The sequence below is a fragment of the Crotalus tigris genome, unplaced genomic scaffold (genome assembly GCF_016545835.1).
Source record: "Crotalus tigris isolate CLP2741 ecotype Arizona unplaced genomic scaffold, ASM1654583v1 scf7180000017964.494433, whole genome shotgun sequence".
Classification (NCBI taxonomy): Eukaryota; Metazoa; Chordata; class Lepidosauria; order Squamata; family Viperidae; genus Crotalus; species Crotalus tigris.
Genome location: NW_024096747.1, coordinates 455,100 through 471,502, shown reverse-complemented (window position 1 = coordinate 471,502; position 16,403 = coordinate 455,100). Strand labels below are relative to the sequence as shown.

The window sequence follows — 16,403 nt, the reverse complement described above, 5'->3', positions numbered from 1 at the left end:
TGAGCTGGCTCTCTTTCTTCCATTCATCTTTTCTCCATGTAGCACTTTATTGAGGTCACATAGTATGGTGATGATTCTATTTTTTAACATCTGGTTTCCCCCCTGGAGTGCCTTTGTTTCCAAAGAATTGAATATTGATTTGCAGACCAGTATTAAGGTTTGTGAAGGCACAGCATAATTTGAAAGAGTGGAAAAGCAGAAGAGAATGATTGAAGATCAAGATGAATGAATGAATGAATGAATGAATGAATTTAAGAGAGAAAGCAGTAATACGCTGGAAATACAACCAAAGAAAGTTAGAGATAAATGAGATTAAAAGCTAGGTATGGAAGAAAAGGAAAAAAAAATGAAGTGCAGGAAAACTCAACATACAGAGGATTCATTAATACAGCAGAAGAATGTGAAGTTTTTCAAGAATCACATTTGCTGTAAATAAACTTCTCAGGTGACTAAATTATGATATCACTAATTCAAAAATCCTCTTAACTGAGAACATGATGACTTACAGTGGAGCTAGATGCTCTGTAATCTAAATTAAAAGTGGTTCTCTAAAGCTAAAAGCATCTGTGATCTATAAATGCTTTTAAAGTCTTCATCAATCCTGACTATTAGGCATGTTGATTGAGTCTGAATCCAGTAACGTTTGAAAAAAAACACCAGATTGTTTCCATCTCTGTTGCATTAATCCTTTGTAATTGAATTTCCTCATAGGGCAATAAGGAGCTTTTTAGTTCCCTATACCTTACTTCATATAGGTAAAGGAAAAAGCTTGATTTATTCCTTGAATTTAAAAAAAAGATGCTCATTATGTATACAAATTTCAGTTCATCGTATCGCTGATACGTTGGACATTCCTGAAACCTACCTTCTCAGTGTGATTCTTTGTTATGTTATCAGAAAGTTGATCCATCATCGAAAGGAAACAGTCTCCCGCAAAGGCCATTCACCGTCCACTCAAGGAATTACTCCATCCACTAGTGATCACCATCTGGACCTAGCCAGGCAACCCAATGGTGTCTGCAGAACTGGATATGAACGACACCACAGTTTGCCTAACAAAGACATCCAGGAGCAAGAAGGTGACCTTTACCAGGTAGTGCCTTTGCCATAGTTGTAAGTTTTCTCCAGCAGGCTCTAGGCATGCAGAACCAATGACTTGACTGGTATTAAGATGTACTCTTTTCTTGCTCCTGAATAGGGAAAAGGAATGAGTAGAAACTACATTTTATGTACTGGAGTGAACATCTGCTAATACATTTTGTATATCTTGAACCCCATGGATTCTTTGGGGACATAAATTTTCACCTGCTGACTACCTGTTTTGAGTGTGAATGGAGAATAGTGTTTTCATTAGTCTTACAGTCTAAGACCAGTCAAAAATGAATGTTAGCAATGATGCCTTCTTACGTTTTGATAATTGCAGATGATGAGTTTTGCAAAAATGGCTGTTTTATGTTAGACTAGGCTGGGGTGGTCTAGAATTTTATTTACTGCTTTTTACGTATCTCTAGGATTGGAATTTGTTAGTGCTGATTAGGATAGCCAGCAGTCTCACAATACCCTTTTAAGGAGTTGAGCGTGTTGCAGGAATAAATGTTTTAGTATGCTACTGCTTATTATCTCATTGTCTTCTGCCAATACTCTCCAAGCCTTAGTTAAATGTGAAGAATTTAACTAATTTATCTGATCTTCATTACTATAACTCTGTGGCTGACTGAGTGGGAATTCTGAGTGCAGTAATTTCAGCCCATCTGAGAGCACCTGATTGGGAAAGGCTGCCCGACATACGTTTTGTTGTTAATGTTAAAGTAAACTAAACTTAAACTAAAAAATGAATGCAGAAAAGGTGAGACAGAGACCGTCTCTCCCCAGTTACATCAGGCAGTCCCATTAGATCTCAGGAGAAGGCATGCTGCAAATACCATTGGCTACGGATCTGTACCTGATAGATCCCAGGAGATGTGCCTTCTCTGCTATGTTTCTTACAAAACATCCTTCCCCCTGAAATTAGATTGCCTCCCCTTTTGATTTTTCAAATCAAGACCTGCTTTTCCTACGAGGCCTGGGGGTTCCCAGGGAACCAGAAATTTGTCTTGATAGCGCCACACCTGAGGGGGCCATGTCTATCCTCCCTCCACCCAGGGTTAGTATTTTTGTTTTTAATATTATTTACTGCTGTGATTTATATTTAGATTTTTAATCTGTTTATATTAGTTGTTTTATTTATTGTTGTGTCCTGCCCAGTTGCCCTTGGTAAGATGGGCAGCTACATAAATTTGATTAATAAATAAAAGACAGAGCTTTATATGAACATTATTTTCCATATATGTATTCGTTAGTTCAGATGTTCATGAATATAGCAGGGAAATCAGTCCCTCCAAGGGAAAACTTATGTTTCAGTTAAATGAAGGCCAGCTCTTATGATTGGAGGTACAGGGCAATGGGGAAATTAATGTTGATGGAAATGGATGGAACAGGACCTGTCGCCTTCCAAAATAACTTCTTTCTGAGTGTTGACATCTGCACCCAAGAGAAATAAACTCCTTTAGCCTTTGGGCTTTTTTTTCTGGAAAAGAAGATAAAAGCTAGATAGATTTCTTCATGGGGAGAAAAATGAATGGCAGAACTCCTCTGCCCATCTCCATTCCCTGTCATGATCCTTTTGTATCAGTGAAACTCTAGCATAGCAAAAGTGCATTGACAAATAATGGGAAGACCCATTAGCTATAATCCAATTTGTGAAGGATTTATGGCCAATCTCATTTCAGTGTATTGCAAATAGAATGTGCTTTGCACTATGATAAAAAGATGATGTACTGAGAATCAGGGTGAAATATATTTGTATTTGGTGTGGGTGGGTTGCTGTGTTTGTTGATGATGTAATTTTTAAACTTCAATCTCTTCACTCTAATTTGAAAAGTGGTTTCCTAGCTTTAGTTTTAATCTTTGTGATTGTTTTCTAAATAGCCTGTTTCTGATTAAATTGATTTAAGTATTATTTGCTTCTGGGAAAATACGAAGGACAACAAATCCCCTCTTTTTGTTAAAATCATTGAGACAAGGTAGTAGGATTAGAAGAATTTTGAGTGCTTACAGAATGTGTAGCCTTTGAGGCAAATGCTTGTTTCCAGATATTTTGATAACACATAGGGCAGTTTTCTCAAGTAAGAGAGAGGTGCTGTTGGAACTAGGTTTAAAATGCATGTACTTTTGATCAGCATGCATTCAGGCTTCAGCAAAATACAAATGGATATCTGGGAACATTTGGGCATTCCCCCCCCGCCGCCACACACACATATGCACTTTCTCCCCAAAAGGCCTTTCTGGCTCCTAGGGGCATGATCAGACTAAGTTTACACATTCTTGGGATTGCAGCAGTTCGAGAATATGACTAGTGATCTGGTTTTTAGACCAGGTTGATAAAAGGAGAAGAAAATAGACAGGAGGAAACACTGTTCTACTCTAGTGTTCCTCTTTTTATTAATTTATTCTATTACAATTTAAATTTAGACTCCAGATGATTATAGACAGCTTTGAACTTTAAAAAAGCTTAAAAAATTAGAAAAAGAATCATATCTGTCCAGAAAAAAACATACAAGCAAACAAAAAAAATAACCAACATGGGCTCAGTAACCATTCTGCCTCAAGACCTAGGTGAACAGCCAGGTTTTCAAGGACATTCAGAATTATCAGCAGGGGGACAACCATATGGATCTCTGGGGGAAGCTGTTTCAGAAGGCAGGTGCTGCAATAGAGAAGGTAGCTGATAGATGACCCTGTTTAATCAAAGGCACCTGGAGCACACCCATTCTGTCCAATGTTACTGGACAGGTAGAGACTATTGGAGACAGATGGTCCTTCAAATAACTAGGCCCTATGCCATGAAGGCTTATAGGAACATTTTGAATTGTACAAGGAAGCCAGCCAGGAACCAGTATGGTTCATAAAGCATTGGGAGCCTATGAGCATGCTGTGGCTCACCCATTGCTGCTTACATCACTGTATTCTGGACCAGTTGTAGCTTCTGAGGAATGAGGATTAAAAGCAATAAAAATCCAACATTAAAATAGGCCATATATGTTTAACTAGCAAAAATGCAAGAACACCAGGAAATATAAAACTATAAAAAGTTTTAATAAGTTAAAATACCAAGCTTTCGCCGGCAACTGCCAGCATCGTCAGGGTAGCTTCCAGTCGATGGGAGAGGCTATTTATGAATATGGCATTCTTTGCACCCGGCTCCTGGACCTCGTTACAGGTCCCAGCCCATCCACTTGCACTCTGATTGTAGTTTCCATGTTGCTGATCGTTATTTTCTTGCTTTCCTTGTTTGTATCTATGTCCCCACCCCCCTCCTTCCTGATACTCCCCCTCCTCGTTCTCCTCCCACCTTCCCTCTTTCCATAGTCCTTTTTCACAGTTGCCACCTCATTGCTTTCTCCTACGTCACAAGATTTCATTGCAATTATTTCACTCTTCAGTTATCAAGATAACTGCAATGAAATCTTGTGATATAGAAGAAAGCAATGAGGTGGCAACTGTGAAAAAGGACTATGGAAAGAGGGAAGGTGGGAGGAGAACGAGGAGGGGGAGTATCAGGAAGGAGGAGGAGAAAAACAAACAACGAAAATGTACAGGCTCCCCCAATCCACGGCCACATGAGGATGGGGGTGGGAACATAGATACAAACAAGAAAAGCAAGAAAATAACGATCAGCAACACGGAAACTATGATCAGAGTGCAAGTGGATGGGCTGGGACCTGTAACGACGTCCAGGAGCCGGGTGCAAAGAACGCCATATCCATAAATAGCCTCTCCCATCGACTGGAAGCTACCCTGACGATGCTGGCAGTTGCCGGCGAAAGCTTGGTATTTTAACTTATTAAAACTTTTATAGTTTTATATTTCCTGGTGTTCTTGCATTTTTGCTAGTTAAACATGAGTCTACCCAGGAATCACCTTTTTGTTTTTAGCGCATATATATATATATATATATATATATATATATATATATATATGTGTGTGTGTGTGTGTGTGTGTGTGTGTGTGTGTGTGTGTGTGTGTGTGTGTTGTGTGTGTAGGTCTTTGGTTGTTCGGGTTTTCTCCCGCGTAAAATTGGAAGTGTCTTGGCGACGTTTCGACGAAGTCCCATTCGTCATCTTCAGGCTGGTGTTTTCAGCTTTGTGCTTTGAGCAGCAATGTGTGGTCTTAGCTGTTTCTTCCTTTTAACTGCCAGTGGGGGTATGAACTGATTGGGTGGGAGCTTGGCTGTGTTCTGATTGGGTGGAGGTGTGTTCTGAATGGTTAGGGGCTTGGCTGTGCTCTGATTGGCTGGGGGAGTGTTCTGTTTGGTTGTGCTCAGGTTAGTCTGAGTTGCAGAGGGGTTTGAGATTTTGGGCTGCCTTCTTATTTTTTGGCTTCGCGTTCGTGGTCGTGCTTCTTCTTCATGGAGGGTGTCAGTTTGCTTCATGTATGGATTGGAGGGGTTTAAAGTGGCTAATGATGCAGCTGTGGTCTGGCTTCTGGTTTGTGGTCGTGCCTCGTCATCAGTGTGGCTTTGGGTTTGTTTTTTGCGTGGATGTGTGGTGGTGACCTCCTGTGTGGTTTTTGTGAGTGTGGGTCTGGTATCATTTTTTGTGTTAGGGAGTCGTTTGTCAATAAGGGCGGGTTTCCAAATGGCTGGTAGGCGGGAGGTATCATCTCGCTTGTTCATGCTGTGTGGGCGTTTTTCTATCTCGATGGCTAAAAACACCTAAACCTAAACACCTAAAACTCGAACTACACACTCTCACCAATGTACTAACATCCAATGGATTCCATAGAAATAAGATTACAAACCTAATCCAAAAAGAAACCCCCACTAAAATTCAAGACAAAGAACAAGAAAACGGCAAAGCCCTCCTCCCATACATAAAAGGCACCACAGACAGAATCAGTAAGATCCTCCATAAACACAACATCAAAACAGCATTCTGCACAAACAGAAAAATATCCACCATCCTTAGAAACCCCAAAGATAAAATTGAATTAGAAAATCAAGGAGTATACGAAATCCCATGCACCACTTGTCCCACCACATACATCGGACAAACCAACAGAAGAATAAGTGCACGCATTGAAGAACATAAGAACTCAGTCAAAAAAGAGGAACCAACATCTTCCCTGGTCCAACACCTTAAAGCCACAGGACATGAAATTGACTTTAAAAATACCAGAACCATTGCCAAAAGTGAACATTTTAATAACAGAATAATCAGAGAAGCCATCGAGATAGAAAAACGCCCACACAGCATGAACAAGCGAGATGATACCTCCCGCCTACCAGCCATTTGGAAACCCGCCCTTATTGACAAACGACTCCCTAACACAAAAAATGATACCAGACCCACACTCACAAAAACCACACAGGATGTCACCACCACACATCCACGCAAAAAACAAACCCAAAGCCACACCGATGACGAGGCACGACCACAAACCAGAAGCCAGACCACAGCTGCATCATTAGCCACTTTAAACCCCTCCAATCCATACATGAAGCAAACTGACACCCTCCATGAAGAAGAAGCACGACCACGAACGCGAAGCCAAAAAATAAGAAGGCAGCCCAAAATCTCAAACCCCTCTGCAACTCAGACTAACCTGAGCACAACCAAACAGAACACTCCCCCAGCCAATCAGAGCACAGCCAAGCCCCTAACCATTCAGAACACACCTCCACCCAATCAGAACACAGCCAAGCTCCCACCCAATCAGTTCATACCCCCACTGGCAGTTAAAAGGAAGAAACAGCTAAGACCACACATTGCTGCTCGAAGCACGAAGCTGAAAACACCAGCCTGAAGATGACGAATGGGACTTCGTCGAAACGTCGCCAAGACACTTCCAATTTTACGCGGGAGAAAACCCGAACAACCAAAGACCTACATACAAATACCCGCGAAAACCTCAGAAAACAATATTATATATATATATATATATATATATATATATATATATATATATATATATATATATGTTAGTCAAATAGTAATGATCACCAAGAGAGTATCTATAAAAATAGAACTTTAATCCACCGAGCTTTCGTCAAACACAATTGACATCGTCAGGGTTAAAAGGTAAGTGCCGGGGGAGAGTCTTATATACAGCTGTTTAGTGTCTGCTTCCGGCTCCTGGAGCGTGTCATAGGCCCCAGCTGATCAGGTTGGGTCTCCAGCCTACATCCCACATTACTAATCTGCATTCTGTCATAAGTTGTTTCAGAGTTGGGAGTCCAGATCTTTTTGCCTTCCTTGCTCATAGCCTCCCCCCCACCACCATCCCACACACGACTTCCCTATACGAGTGGGGGTGGGCAATTATCACTTTCAGTATCCTTACAAGCCTCACGGCTATTTTGGTCTTGTTTATCCGTCTCCCGGAATTGTGCCCTAGATTCATAACCCCCGCCCATATTGTTCCTCCTCCCCTCCTTCTTCCCCTGGGTTCCCCTGTACGGTCCGCTGTTTGTTCCCACACGCTCTGTCTTGCGCACCGTCAAGATGTTTTTTGTCGTTGTCCTATTGTCAGTGGCTCGTTGTTCCATCCGTTGCCGGTGGGCAACGTTACCGTCTGTCCTTGGTTCTCCATTCCCACTCCATACGGTGTTCTTCCCCTTTAATTGTAGTCGCTGTTTCATCCCATAACTTTGCGCTGGGGGTGTCGAAGGGGGGTGCATTCTCCTGCTGGATTGCGATCGAGTTGTCATGCTGTGTCTGGTAGCCTCCTCATGGGAGGGTTCATCGTCGTTCTCCTCATCTCTACCGGACCTGGTTATATTCCGTTTTTCTTCCAGTTTCTCGAATCTCCATCCATTTCCATTCCATCTCCATGCTGTTCCGTTCTCTACGGATCGTGGCGAATCCGTCCGCAGTTGTCTGCCAGGACTGGTCTGTAGTTGTTCCAGGAAGGGGGGGCCATCAGTGGGGGCTGCATTAATGTGATTACATGAGGAGGAGGGTCGGGCGATGTCTTCTGGATAGTAAGTCTTTGAATTAGGTCCCCTCTCCCGGTTAATGCGGCTACCAGCATTCCATATTTTCATAGCCTGGTGTGCTGCACACAAATCCACACGCCTATTGATGGATTCAGTTTCTGAGAACCATGCCTCTTTTAATAAGCGGCCTCTTTTTGTGATATCGTTAGCCAAGATTTGGGCATTCTCAAAATCAAAACGATGGCCGTATTCTACTGCATGAGCCCACATCTGGGAGTGTTGTTCACCCCGTCTGATGGCTAGCCTATGCTCATGTAGGCGGGTCTTAAGTCTTTTCGAGGTCTCGCCTATGTAATTACTCTGGCAATCTGCACAGTTGATTTTATAAACTATGGCTGATCTCTCGGCGGTGGGGAGCTGATCTTTGGGGCGCATCACCTTAGCTCGTATGGTTTGGGTGGGTTTGTGGGCTACCTGTATGTTGTGGGGTGCCAGAAGCCTGGCTGTAGCCTCTGACACATTTCTGAGGTACGGTAGTGACACGCGTATGACCCGTGTCTGGAGGTCCTCTCTTGATTGTCCATTATGTAGTCCGGGTGCCATACTGTGTCGCTTAATAAACCTCAGGGGATACCCATTCATTCGGCATATGCGGAATAGATGTTTTCTTTCTTCTGCCTTAGCTTCCATGGTGCTGCAGTGCGACTGTACCCGTTTGAACAAGGTCTTCATACAGCTGGCTTTATGGGAGGCCGGATGATTACTATGGAAATGGAGGATGCGGTCCGTATGAGTGGGCTTCCGATAGACCTTGGTGTTTAGAGTTCCATCTGGGGAACGTTGGACCAGTACGTCCAAGAAGGCTATCGAGCCCCGGACCTCCTCCTCCAACATAAACTTAATGTCCGGATATATTGAATTTAATACTCCCATAAAGCCGGCTAAATGGTCTCGTTTGACGACCGCAAAAGTGTCGTCAACGTACCGTGCCCAAAACTTGGGCTGTTGACGGGTCATAGCCTCGTGTTCTAATTGTTGTAGAACCGCTTCTGCCACCACGCTGGATATTGGGGAGCCCATCGGTGTGCCTTTGACCTGTTCCTATATATTCCCTTGAAAGGAGAAGTAAGTTGTAAGACATAGCTCAATGAGTTGCGTTAGGTCCCCCGGTTGCAGGGAATCCCGGTGTCCGGTTTTTCCTAGTTTTTCTAATCTATCCCTTAGGACTCTCAGGGCCAGTTCTTGGGGGATGGAGGTAAAGAGTGAGGTGACGTCAAAAGAGACCATCACCTCATCCTCCTCCACCCTAAGGGTCCTGATCCTCCCCAGGAATTCCTCTGCGGATCTGACTGTAGTGGGGCTGCCATCGACCAGGTAGGATATGCGGTCACTAAGCCACTTCGCCAACCCTGAGATGGGAGTGCCTCTAAACGACACGATAGGGCAAAGTGGAATATCCTGCTTATGGATTTTTGGCAGTCCATAAAACCTCGGGAGCGCAAAATCATTGGGTCGTATTCTCCTTAAGGTATCTTCATCAAGTTTCTTTGATCGTTTAAAACTATCAAGTAACTTGTTGATTTTATTTTTCAGGGCCACCATGGGGTCTTTCTTAATAATTCTGTAAGCAGTCTTGTCATTTAATAACTGCAGCACTTTGGCCACATAGAGTGCCCTGTCCATCACTACTGTGGCCCTCCCCTTATCAGCGGGGAGTATCACAATGGTGGCGTCCCTCTTAAGATGTTCCAGGGCCTCCGTTTCATCCCTAGGTAACACTTGATGGTGCCTATGACGCATGAGCAACCCCGTGACCTGCTGCCTGATTAAATTCGCCGAATTTTCTCCCAAATCCTCGTGGTGCATAGCCGGTTCCAACGCGGCAACGAAGTCTAACAGATTCGCATCCATCATGTTATATCCTGCGTCGCGCTGCAACAGCGCAAGTTGGGGGCGGGTGAGGGTCTTTGAGGATAAATTATGTACCACATTATCCATATACCTATTACCCTTTAATCCCCGTAAAGTGTCTATCTTACGTTGGAGGCGTATGGCAGTCTGTTGATTGGTTCTCTCCGCCATTGACCGAACGTGCTGGTCGAGCATTTGGAAGTGTTGCTCTGATAAATCTCTGTTACATTGTTCACGAAGACAGTTGGCTCCCGTCTTCAAGGTTCCCACTCGACGGTGTTGATCATTAATGAGTGCTCGTACCGTGCGACGTTGGAATTGTCTCACCGCTAACTGGCATTCAGCAGAATTCACTGCAGGTCTCATTAATGATTTGGGTGGGAGTTCTTCACGCATGCAGGCGTGCAGGAAGGCTAACTTGCGATAACAAGCCGAGATACGGCATACCGACTTCTCCCAGCGCCTTGCCTTGAGCAAAACTGCTCTGTTATAATGATTGGAAATAAAAACAAAAACATGACTCTTGGGAATATTCATGTTAGTCAAATAGTAATGATCACCAAGAGAGTATCTATAAAAATAGAATTTTAATCCACCGAGCTTTCGTCAAACACAATTGACATCGTCAGGGTTAAAAGGTAAGTGCCGGGGGAGAGTCTTATATACAGCTGTTTAGTGTCTGCGTCCGGCTCCTGGAGCGTGTCATAGGCCCCAGCTGATCGGGTTGGGTCTCCAGCCTACATCCCACATTACTAATCTGCATTCTGTCATAAGTTGTTTCAGAGTTGGGAGTCCAGATCTTTTTGCCTTCCTTGCTCATAGCCTCCCCCCCACCACCATCCCACACACGACTTCCCTCTACGAGTGGGGGTGGGCAATTATCACTTTCAGTATCCTTACAAGCCTCACGGCTATTTTGGTCTTGTTTATCCGTCTCCCGGAATTGTGCCCTAGATTCATAACCCCCGCCCATATTGTTCCTCCTCCCCTCCTTCTTCCCCTGGGTTCCCCTGTACGGTCCGCTGTTCGTTCCCACACGCTCTGTCTTGAGCACCGTCAAGATGTTTTTTGTCGTTGTCCTATTGTCAGTGGCTCGTTGTTCCATCCGTTGCCGGTGGGCAACGTTACCGTCTGTCCTTGGTTCTCCATTCCCACTCCATACGGTGCTCTTCCCCTTTAATTGTAGTCGCTGTTTCATCCCATAACTTTGCGCTGGGGGTGTCGAAGGGGAGTGCATTCTCCTGCTGGATTGCGATCGAGTTGTCATGCTGTGTCTGGTAGCCTCCTCATGGGGGGGTTCATCGTCGTTCTCCTCATCTCTACCGGACCTGGTTGTATTCCGTTTTTCTTCCAGTTTCTCGAATCCCCATCCATTTCCATTCCATCTCCATGCTGTTCCGTTCTCTACGGATCGTGGCGAATCCGTCCGCGGTTGTCTGCCAGGACTGGTCTGTAGTTGTTCCAGGAAGGGGGGGCCATCAGTGGGGGCTGCATTAATGTGATTACATGAGGAGGAGGGTCGGGCGATGTCTTCTGGATAGTAAGTCTTTGAATTAGGTCCCCTCTCCCGGTTAATGCGGCTACCAGCATTCCATATTTTCAGAGCCTGGTGTGCTGCACACAAATCCACACGCCTATTGATGGATTCAGTTTCTGAGAACCATGCCTCTTTTAATAAGCGGCCTCTTTTTGTGATATCGTTAGCCAAGATTTGGGCATTCTCAAAATCAAAACGATGGCCGTATTCTACTGCATGAGCCCAAATCTGGGAGTGTTGTTCACCCCGTCTAATGGCTAGCCTAGGCTCATGTAGGCGGGTCTTAAGTCTTTTCGAGGTCTCGCCTATGTAATTACTCTGGCAATCCGCACAGTTGATTTTATAAACTATGGCTGATCTCTCGGCGGTGGGGAGCTGATCTTTGGGGTGCATCACCTTAGCTCGTATGGTTTGGGTGGGTTTGTGGGCTACCTGTATGTTGTGGGGTGCCAGAAGCCTGGCTGTAGCCTCTGACACGTTTCTGATGTACGGTAGTGACACGCGTGTGACCCGTGTCTGGAGGTCCTCTCTTGATTGTCCATTATGTAGTCCGGGTGCCATACTGTGTCGCTTAATAAACCTCGGGGGATACCCATTCATTCGGCATATGCGGAATAGATGTTTTCTTTCTTCTGCCTTAGCTTCCATAGTGCTGCAGTGCGACTGTACCCGTTTGAACAAGGTCTTAATACAGCTGGCCTTATGGGAGGCCGGATGATTACTATGGAAATGGAGGATGCGGTCCGTATGAGTGGGCTTCCGATAGACCTTGGTGTTCAGAGTTCCATCTGGGGAACGTTGGACCAGTACGTCCAGGAAGGCTATCGAGCCCCGGACCTCCTCCTCCAACGTAAACTTAATGTCCGGATATATTGAATTTAATACTCCCATAAAGCCGGCTAAATGGTCTCGTTTGACGACCGCAAAAGTGTTGTCAACGTACCGTGCCCAAAACTTGGGCTGTTGACGGGTCATAGCCTCGTGTTCTAATTGTTGTAGAACCGCAAGGAACAATATGGGCGGGGGTTATGAATCTAGGGCACAATTCCGGGAGACGGATAAACAAGACCAAAATAGCCGTGAGGCTTGTAAGGATACTGAAAGTGATAATTGCCCACCCCCACTCGTAGAGGGAAGTCGTGTGTGGGATGGTGGTGGGGGGGAGGCTATGAGCAATGAAGGCAAAAAGATCTGGACTCCCAACTCTGAAACAACTTATGACAGAATGCAGATTAGTAATGTGGGATGTAGGCTGGAGACCCAACCCGATCAGCTGGGGCCTATGACACTCTCCAGGAGCCGGAAGCAGACACTAAACAGCTGTATATAAGACTCTCCCCCGGCACTTACCTTTTAACCCTGACGATGTCAATTGTGTTTGACGAAAGCTCGGTGGATTAAAATTCTATTTTTATAGATACTCTCTTGGTGATCATTACTATTTGACTAACATGAATATTCCCAAGAGTCATGTTTTTGTTTTTATTTCCATATATATATATATATATATATATATATATATATATATATATATATATATATATATATATATATATCTCACCTTTTTGTTTTTAGCATTCTTAAGAATATATATATATATAAATATATAAATATATAATAAATAAATGTTCCATTAGTATATATTGTGACCTGATATATTGTTTCCAAGAAAGCAGCTCCAAATCAGTAAATCCAATTGGCTCAAGAAGAGAGGGTCCCAGCTGGCACACTCCCCATAGTTTTGTAGATAGTCTTTTTGATCCAGCTATCATTTGTAAATCTTGATAGCCAGAGTCAAGAAGTCCCCAAATGGGGCTCTTGTGGGGGACATGCTGCTCCATCCAAAGTAAGCCTCACATCCATCCTGAATCCAATTTTCTCCTTACCAACAGCACCACTCTTAGTCTGAATTTAATTTTTTTTTTTTGTTGTTGTTATCCTTCATCGTGCTCAAGTTTCGGAAGGTGCTGATTGCTCCTGTGGAATTAGATAAAAGAAGCAGTAGAGCTGGGTGGCTCAAGTATAGTGATGGCACCCCGTTCCAAAGTTCTAAATAAGTTCCAAATAATCTCCTCAATAATTTGCGATAGATGTTGAGCAAGAGGATATGATAGAGCTTTATGGGACACCATAGCACCACCATCTGGGTGAGTCCTGGCAATAAAGACCAGAATCTCTGCAAACCAATTTCCTAAGGCCCAAATTCTTCAGATGTCCAATTCCCTCAGAAAGATAACCATGGTCAGTGGTATTGAAAGGTGCCAAGAAATCCAGGAGAGGTAGCAAATAGCAGTCCTTCAAAGTAGACCAGGTCAGGAAATAGGAACTACTGGATGTCTGCTTTATTGTTATAAAAGATAACAGAAAGCCTGACACAATTTTTCTTTCATTCTCTCTTATACCCAAGAGAATCAAGGTGGGCAATCTTGACTGTTCATCAAGTCCTGTTTTCCTGGCCAAGCTCATGTTTTCCCAAAGGCTGCTACCTATCTTCTTCAGGGCTATCTCAATATTCCTCCATACCAGTACTGTATTTCTCCTCACCTGGTTTCCAATGTACCTCATTCACTGGAATGGGCAAAGCCTTAATTGAAGTGGGTTTAGATCAGGAGTGTCAAACTCGCTGTGTTACGTGACGTGTCGCGATGTATCGTGACTTTTTGCCCCTTGCCGGAGCTGTAGTGGGTGTGGTTTCCACGTGATGCATCTTGCTCGCAGGCCGACAGTTTGACACCCCTGGTCTAGAAGATAATCACTTTCATTGTCCACCTAGAACAGCACAGTTATAGCTTTCTCAACCATTTTATTCAGAAACGGAATATTAGACCCTGGCTTATAATTACAAAACTCTTTGAGGCGCAAAGAGGACTTTTAAATAAAGGTCACATAACTTTCTTTTTTAAGTAAGTGGCAAGACTTTCCTTGCTGAAAAAGTCATTAATCATGTCTGGTAACTGTGGGTGATTCCAGTGTGACTAATTAGTTAGCCAGGTGGGGAAAGAGTTGAGCAAACAGATGGTGGGCCTTAACTTTTCCACATCCTCTGTCCACATCAAGATGGATAAGCAATTAAAAAACATCCATATGAACAGGACCTATAATCTGCCCCAACACTAGAAATTCAGTCTTTTCTACAAAAAATGAGGGAAAATTGCTCTCAGCATGCTTCTAGCTGTTCTGATTCCCTTCCCTCAACATCTTAAGGGAAGAAGGTATTGAAAAGCCTTTGCAGAACTCTTTGGTGCAAATGCAAGAGAGGAAGAGAAGAGGTAAGCCCTGTCTGCCACATTCACTACCACAAAATAGGATTGCAAGCAGGCCCTGAGGAGGACTCAAATCCATGTTAAAATCAAATTGTGCCCGTATTTTCTGCAACAGTACTCCAGCCTACTATCCATCTGCTTCATCCCTTTCAACAGTCTGGTGAGCCAAGATGTCATGTGATGTCTGTTGAAGGGAAGAGGGCATTTAGGAACCATCTAACTCAGGGGTGTCAAACTGCTGGCCTCTGGGCCAGATGTGTCAAGTGCCCACCGCAGCTCCAGCAAGGGGGGGAAAGTCATAATATGTCACGAGACGCGACGGGTTTAACACCCCTGATCTAACTCCAACTGTCTTGCTAAGCAACCAAAATTTTGGGTTCAATTATGGACATAAGTCGAGGACTACGTATATACCCAAGGAGCTCCATGTTTCACGGTTGGCCATGTTTATCAGCACTGATGACAAACTAGGCTGGAAATTGTGAAGCTGCCTTCAGAAAAGTCTCTAGATCTATCAACCCACTTGGGTTAGACCATCTGAATTAATTAATTAATTAACCCAGCAGAGATTTATAGCACTGTCAATATAAAATCAAACAGAGATCTATCTATTCATGACAACAAAAACATACCTAGCTTCCATAATTTTAGAGAATGCACCAGTCAAGCGCAACATTAGAGAACTCCTGGCAAACACGTTAAAATCCTATGTATGATCAGCTGTATGCATGGGACCAAGATTTTTAGTTCTGAAAAAAAATACATCCAACACAAGATTATATGTGTGCATTTGTGTGTGTGTGTGTGTGTGGTAACTCAAAAGAATCAGGCTGCTTTAACGGGGCAGAGGACTTTGTATCTGAGGGTAAAAAACAAAATTCTGGTCTACCCTCTGGATGCTGAAAGGATAAAGGATTAACTGAAGGAGATGCTGGGATAAGCATAACCTTTGGCTATGGGACGTAAGGATTGCCTAGATCAGGGGTGGGGAACCTTGGCTCTTTTATGACTTATGGACTTCAACTCCCAGAATTCCTGAGCCAGCAAACTTGGCTCTTTTATGACTTGTGGACCAACTCCCAGAATTCGTGAGCCAGCCATGCTGGCTCAGGAATTCTGGGAGTTGAAGTCCACAAGTCATAAAAGAGCCAAGGTTCCCCACCCCTGGCCTAGATGGAACTAAGGGGAGGGGGGAAGAGGCACAGAGATTTGAAGAACGGAGGAAGGTGAATAGAAAACTTCAGTACTGTCACCAGTGTTAAGATGTTGATGCAGTGCCAGAGAGAAACATCTACAGTAGTCCATCTTGCTATCATCCCTTCCCTCCAAAATAAGAGAGAAAGCCTTGCAGTCAGTATTCCCATCCCTCTTTGCTTCTAGAAAAAGTATAAGGCTTGAGAAGTGGAGTAATTAGAGGGAGGCACTGCATACCACCGAATGCTTTTCTTGTCATGAGCCTCTGCAGGAAAGGATGCCATCGTAAATGGCCTTTCCTACCCTGAGATTCTTCTCTTAGTCTAAATAATAAAATGGCTCTGGATGCACTAACATGAAGGAAGCCTGCACGAATTGAGCTTTTTGTCCTTTATCCTTTCACAAGGATAATTTGTTGCCTGGATCACTCCCAGTGCCTCTAATGTGCACATGGCTTGCTGCCTCTGCAAAGGGGCTGAGAGCGATAGAGAGTGTGTGTGTTTGACAGTTTGGTGCAACAGGA

General features: G+C 43.9%; 1 protein-coding gene across 1 annotated transcript in view; it reads left to right on the top strand.

Annotated features, from left to right (window-relative positions):
• Window positions 1-16,403, top strand: part of NCKIPSD (NCK interacting protein with SH3 domain) — a 65,181-nt gene that overhangs the window by 229 nt on the left and 48,549 nt on the right. Inside the window, exon 2 of the mRNA XM_039345588.1 lies at window positions 898-1,093. Within this exon, the coding sequence (XP_039201522.1) occupies window positions 898-1,093 (196 nt within the window). The remainder of the gene's footprint in view (window positions 1-897; window positions 1,094-16,403) is intronic.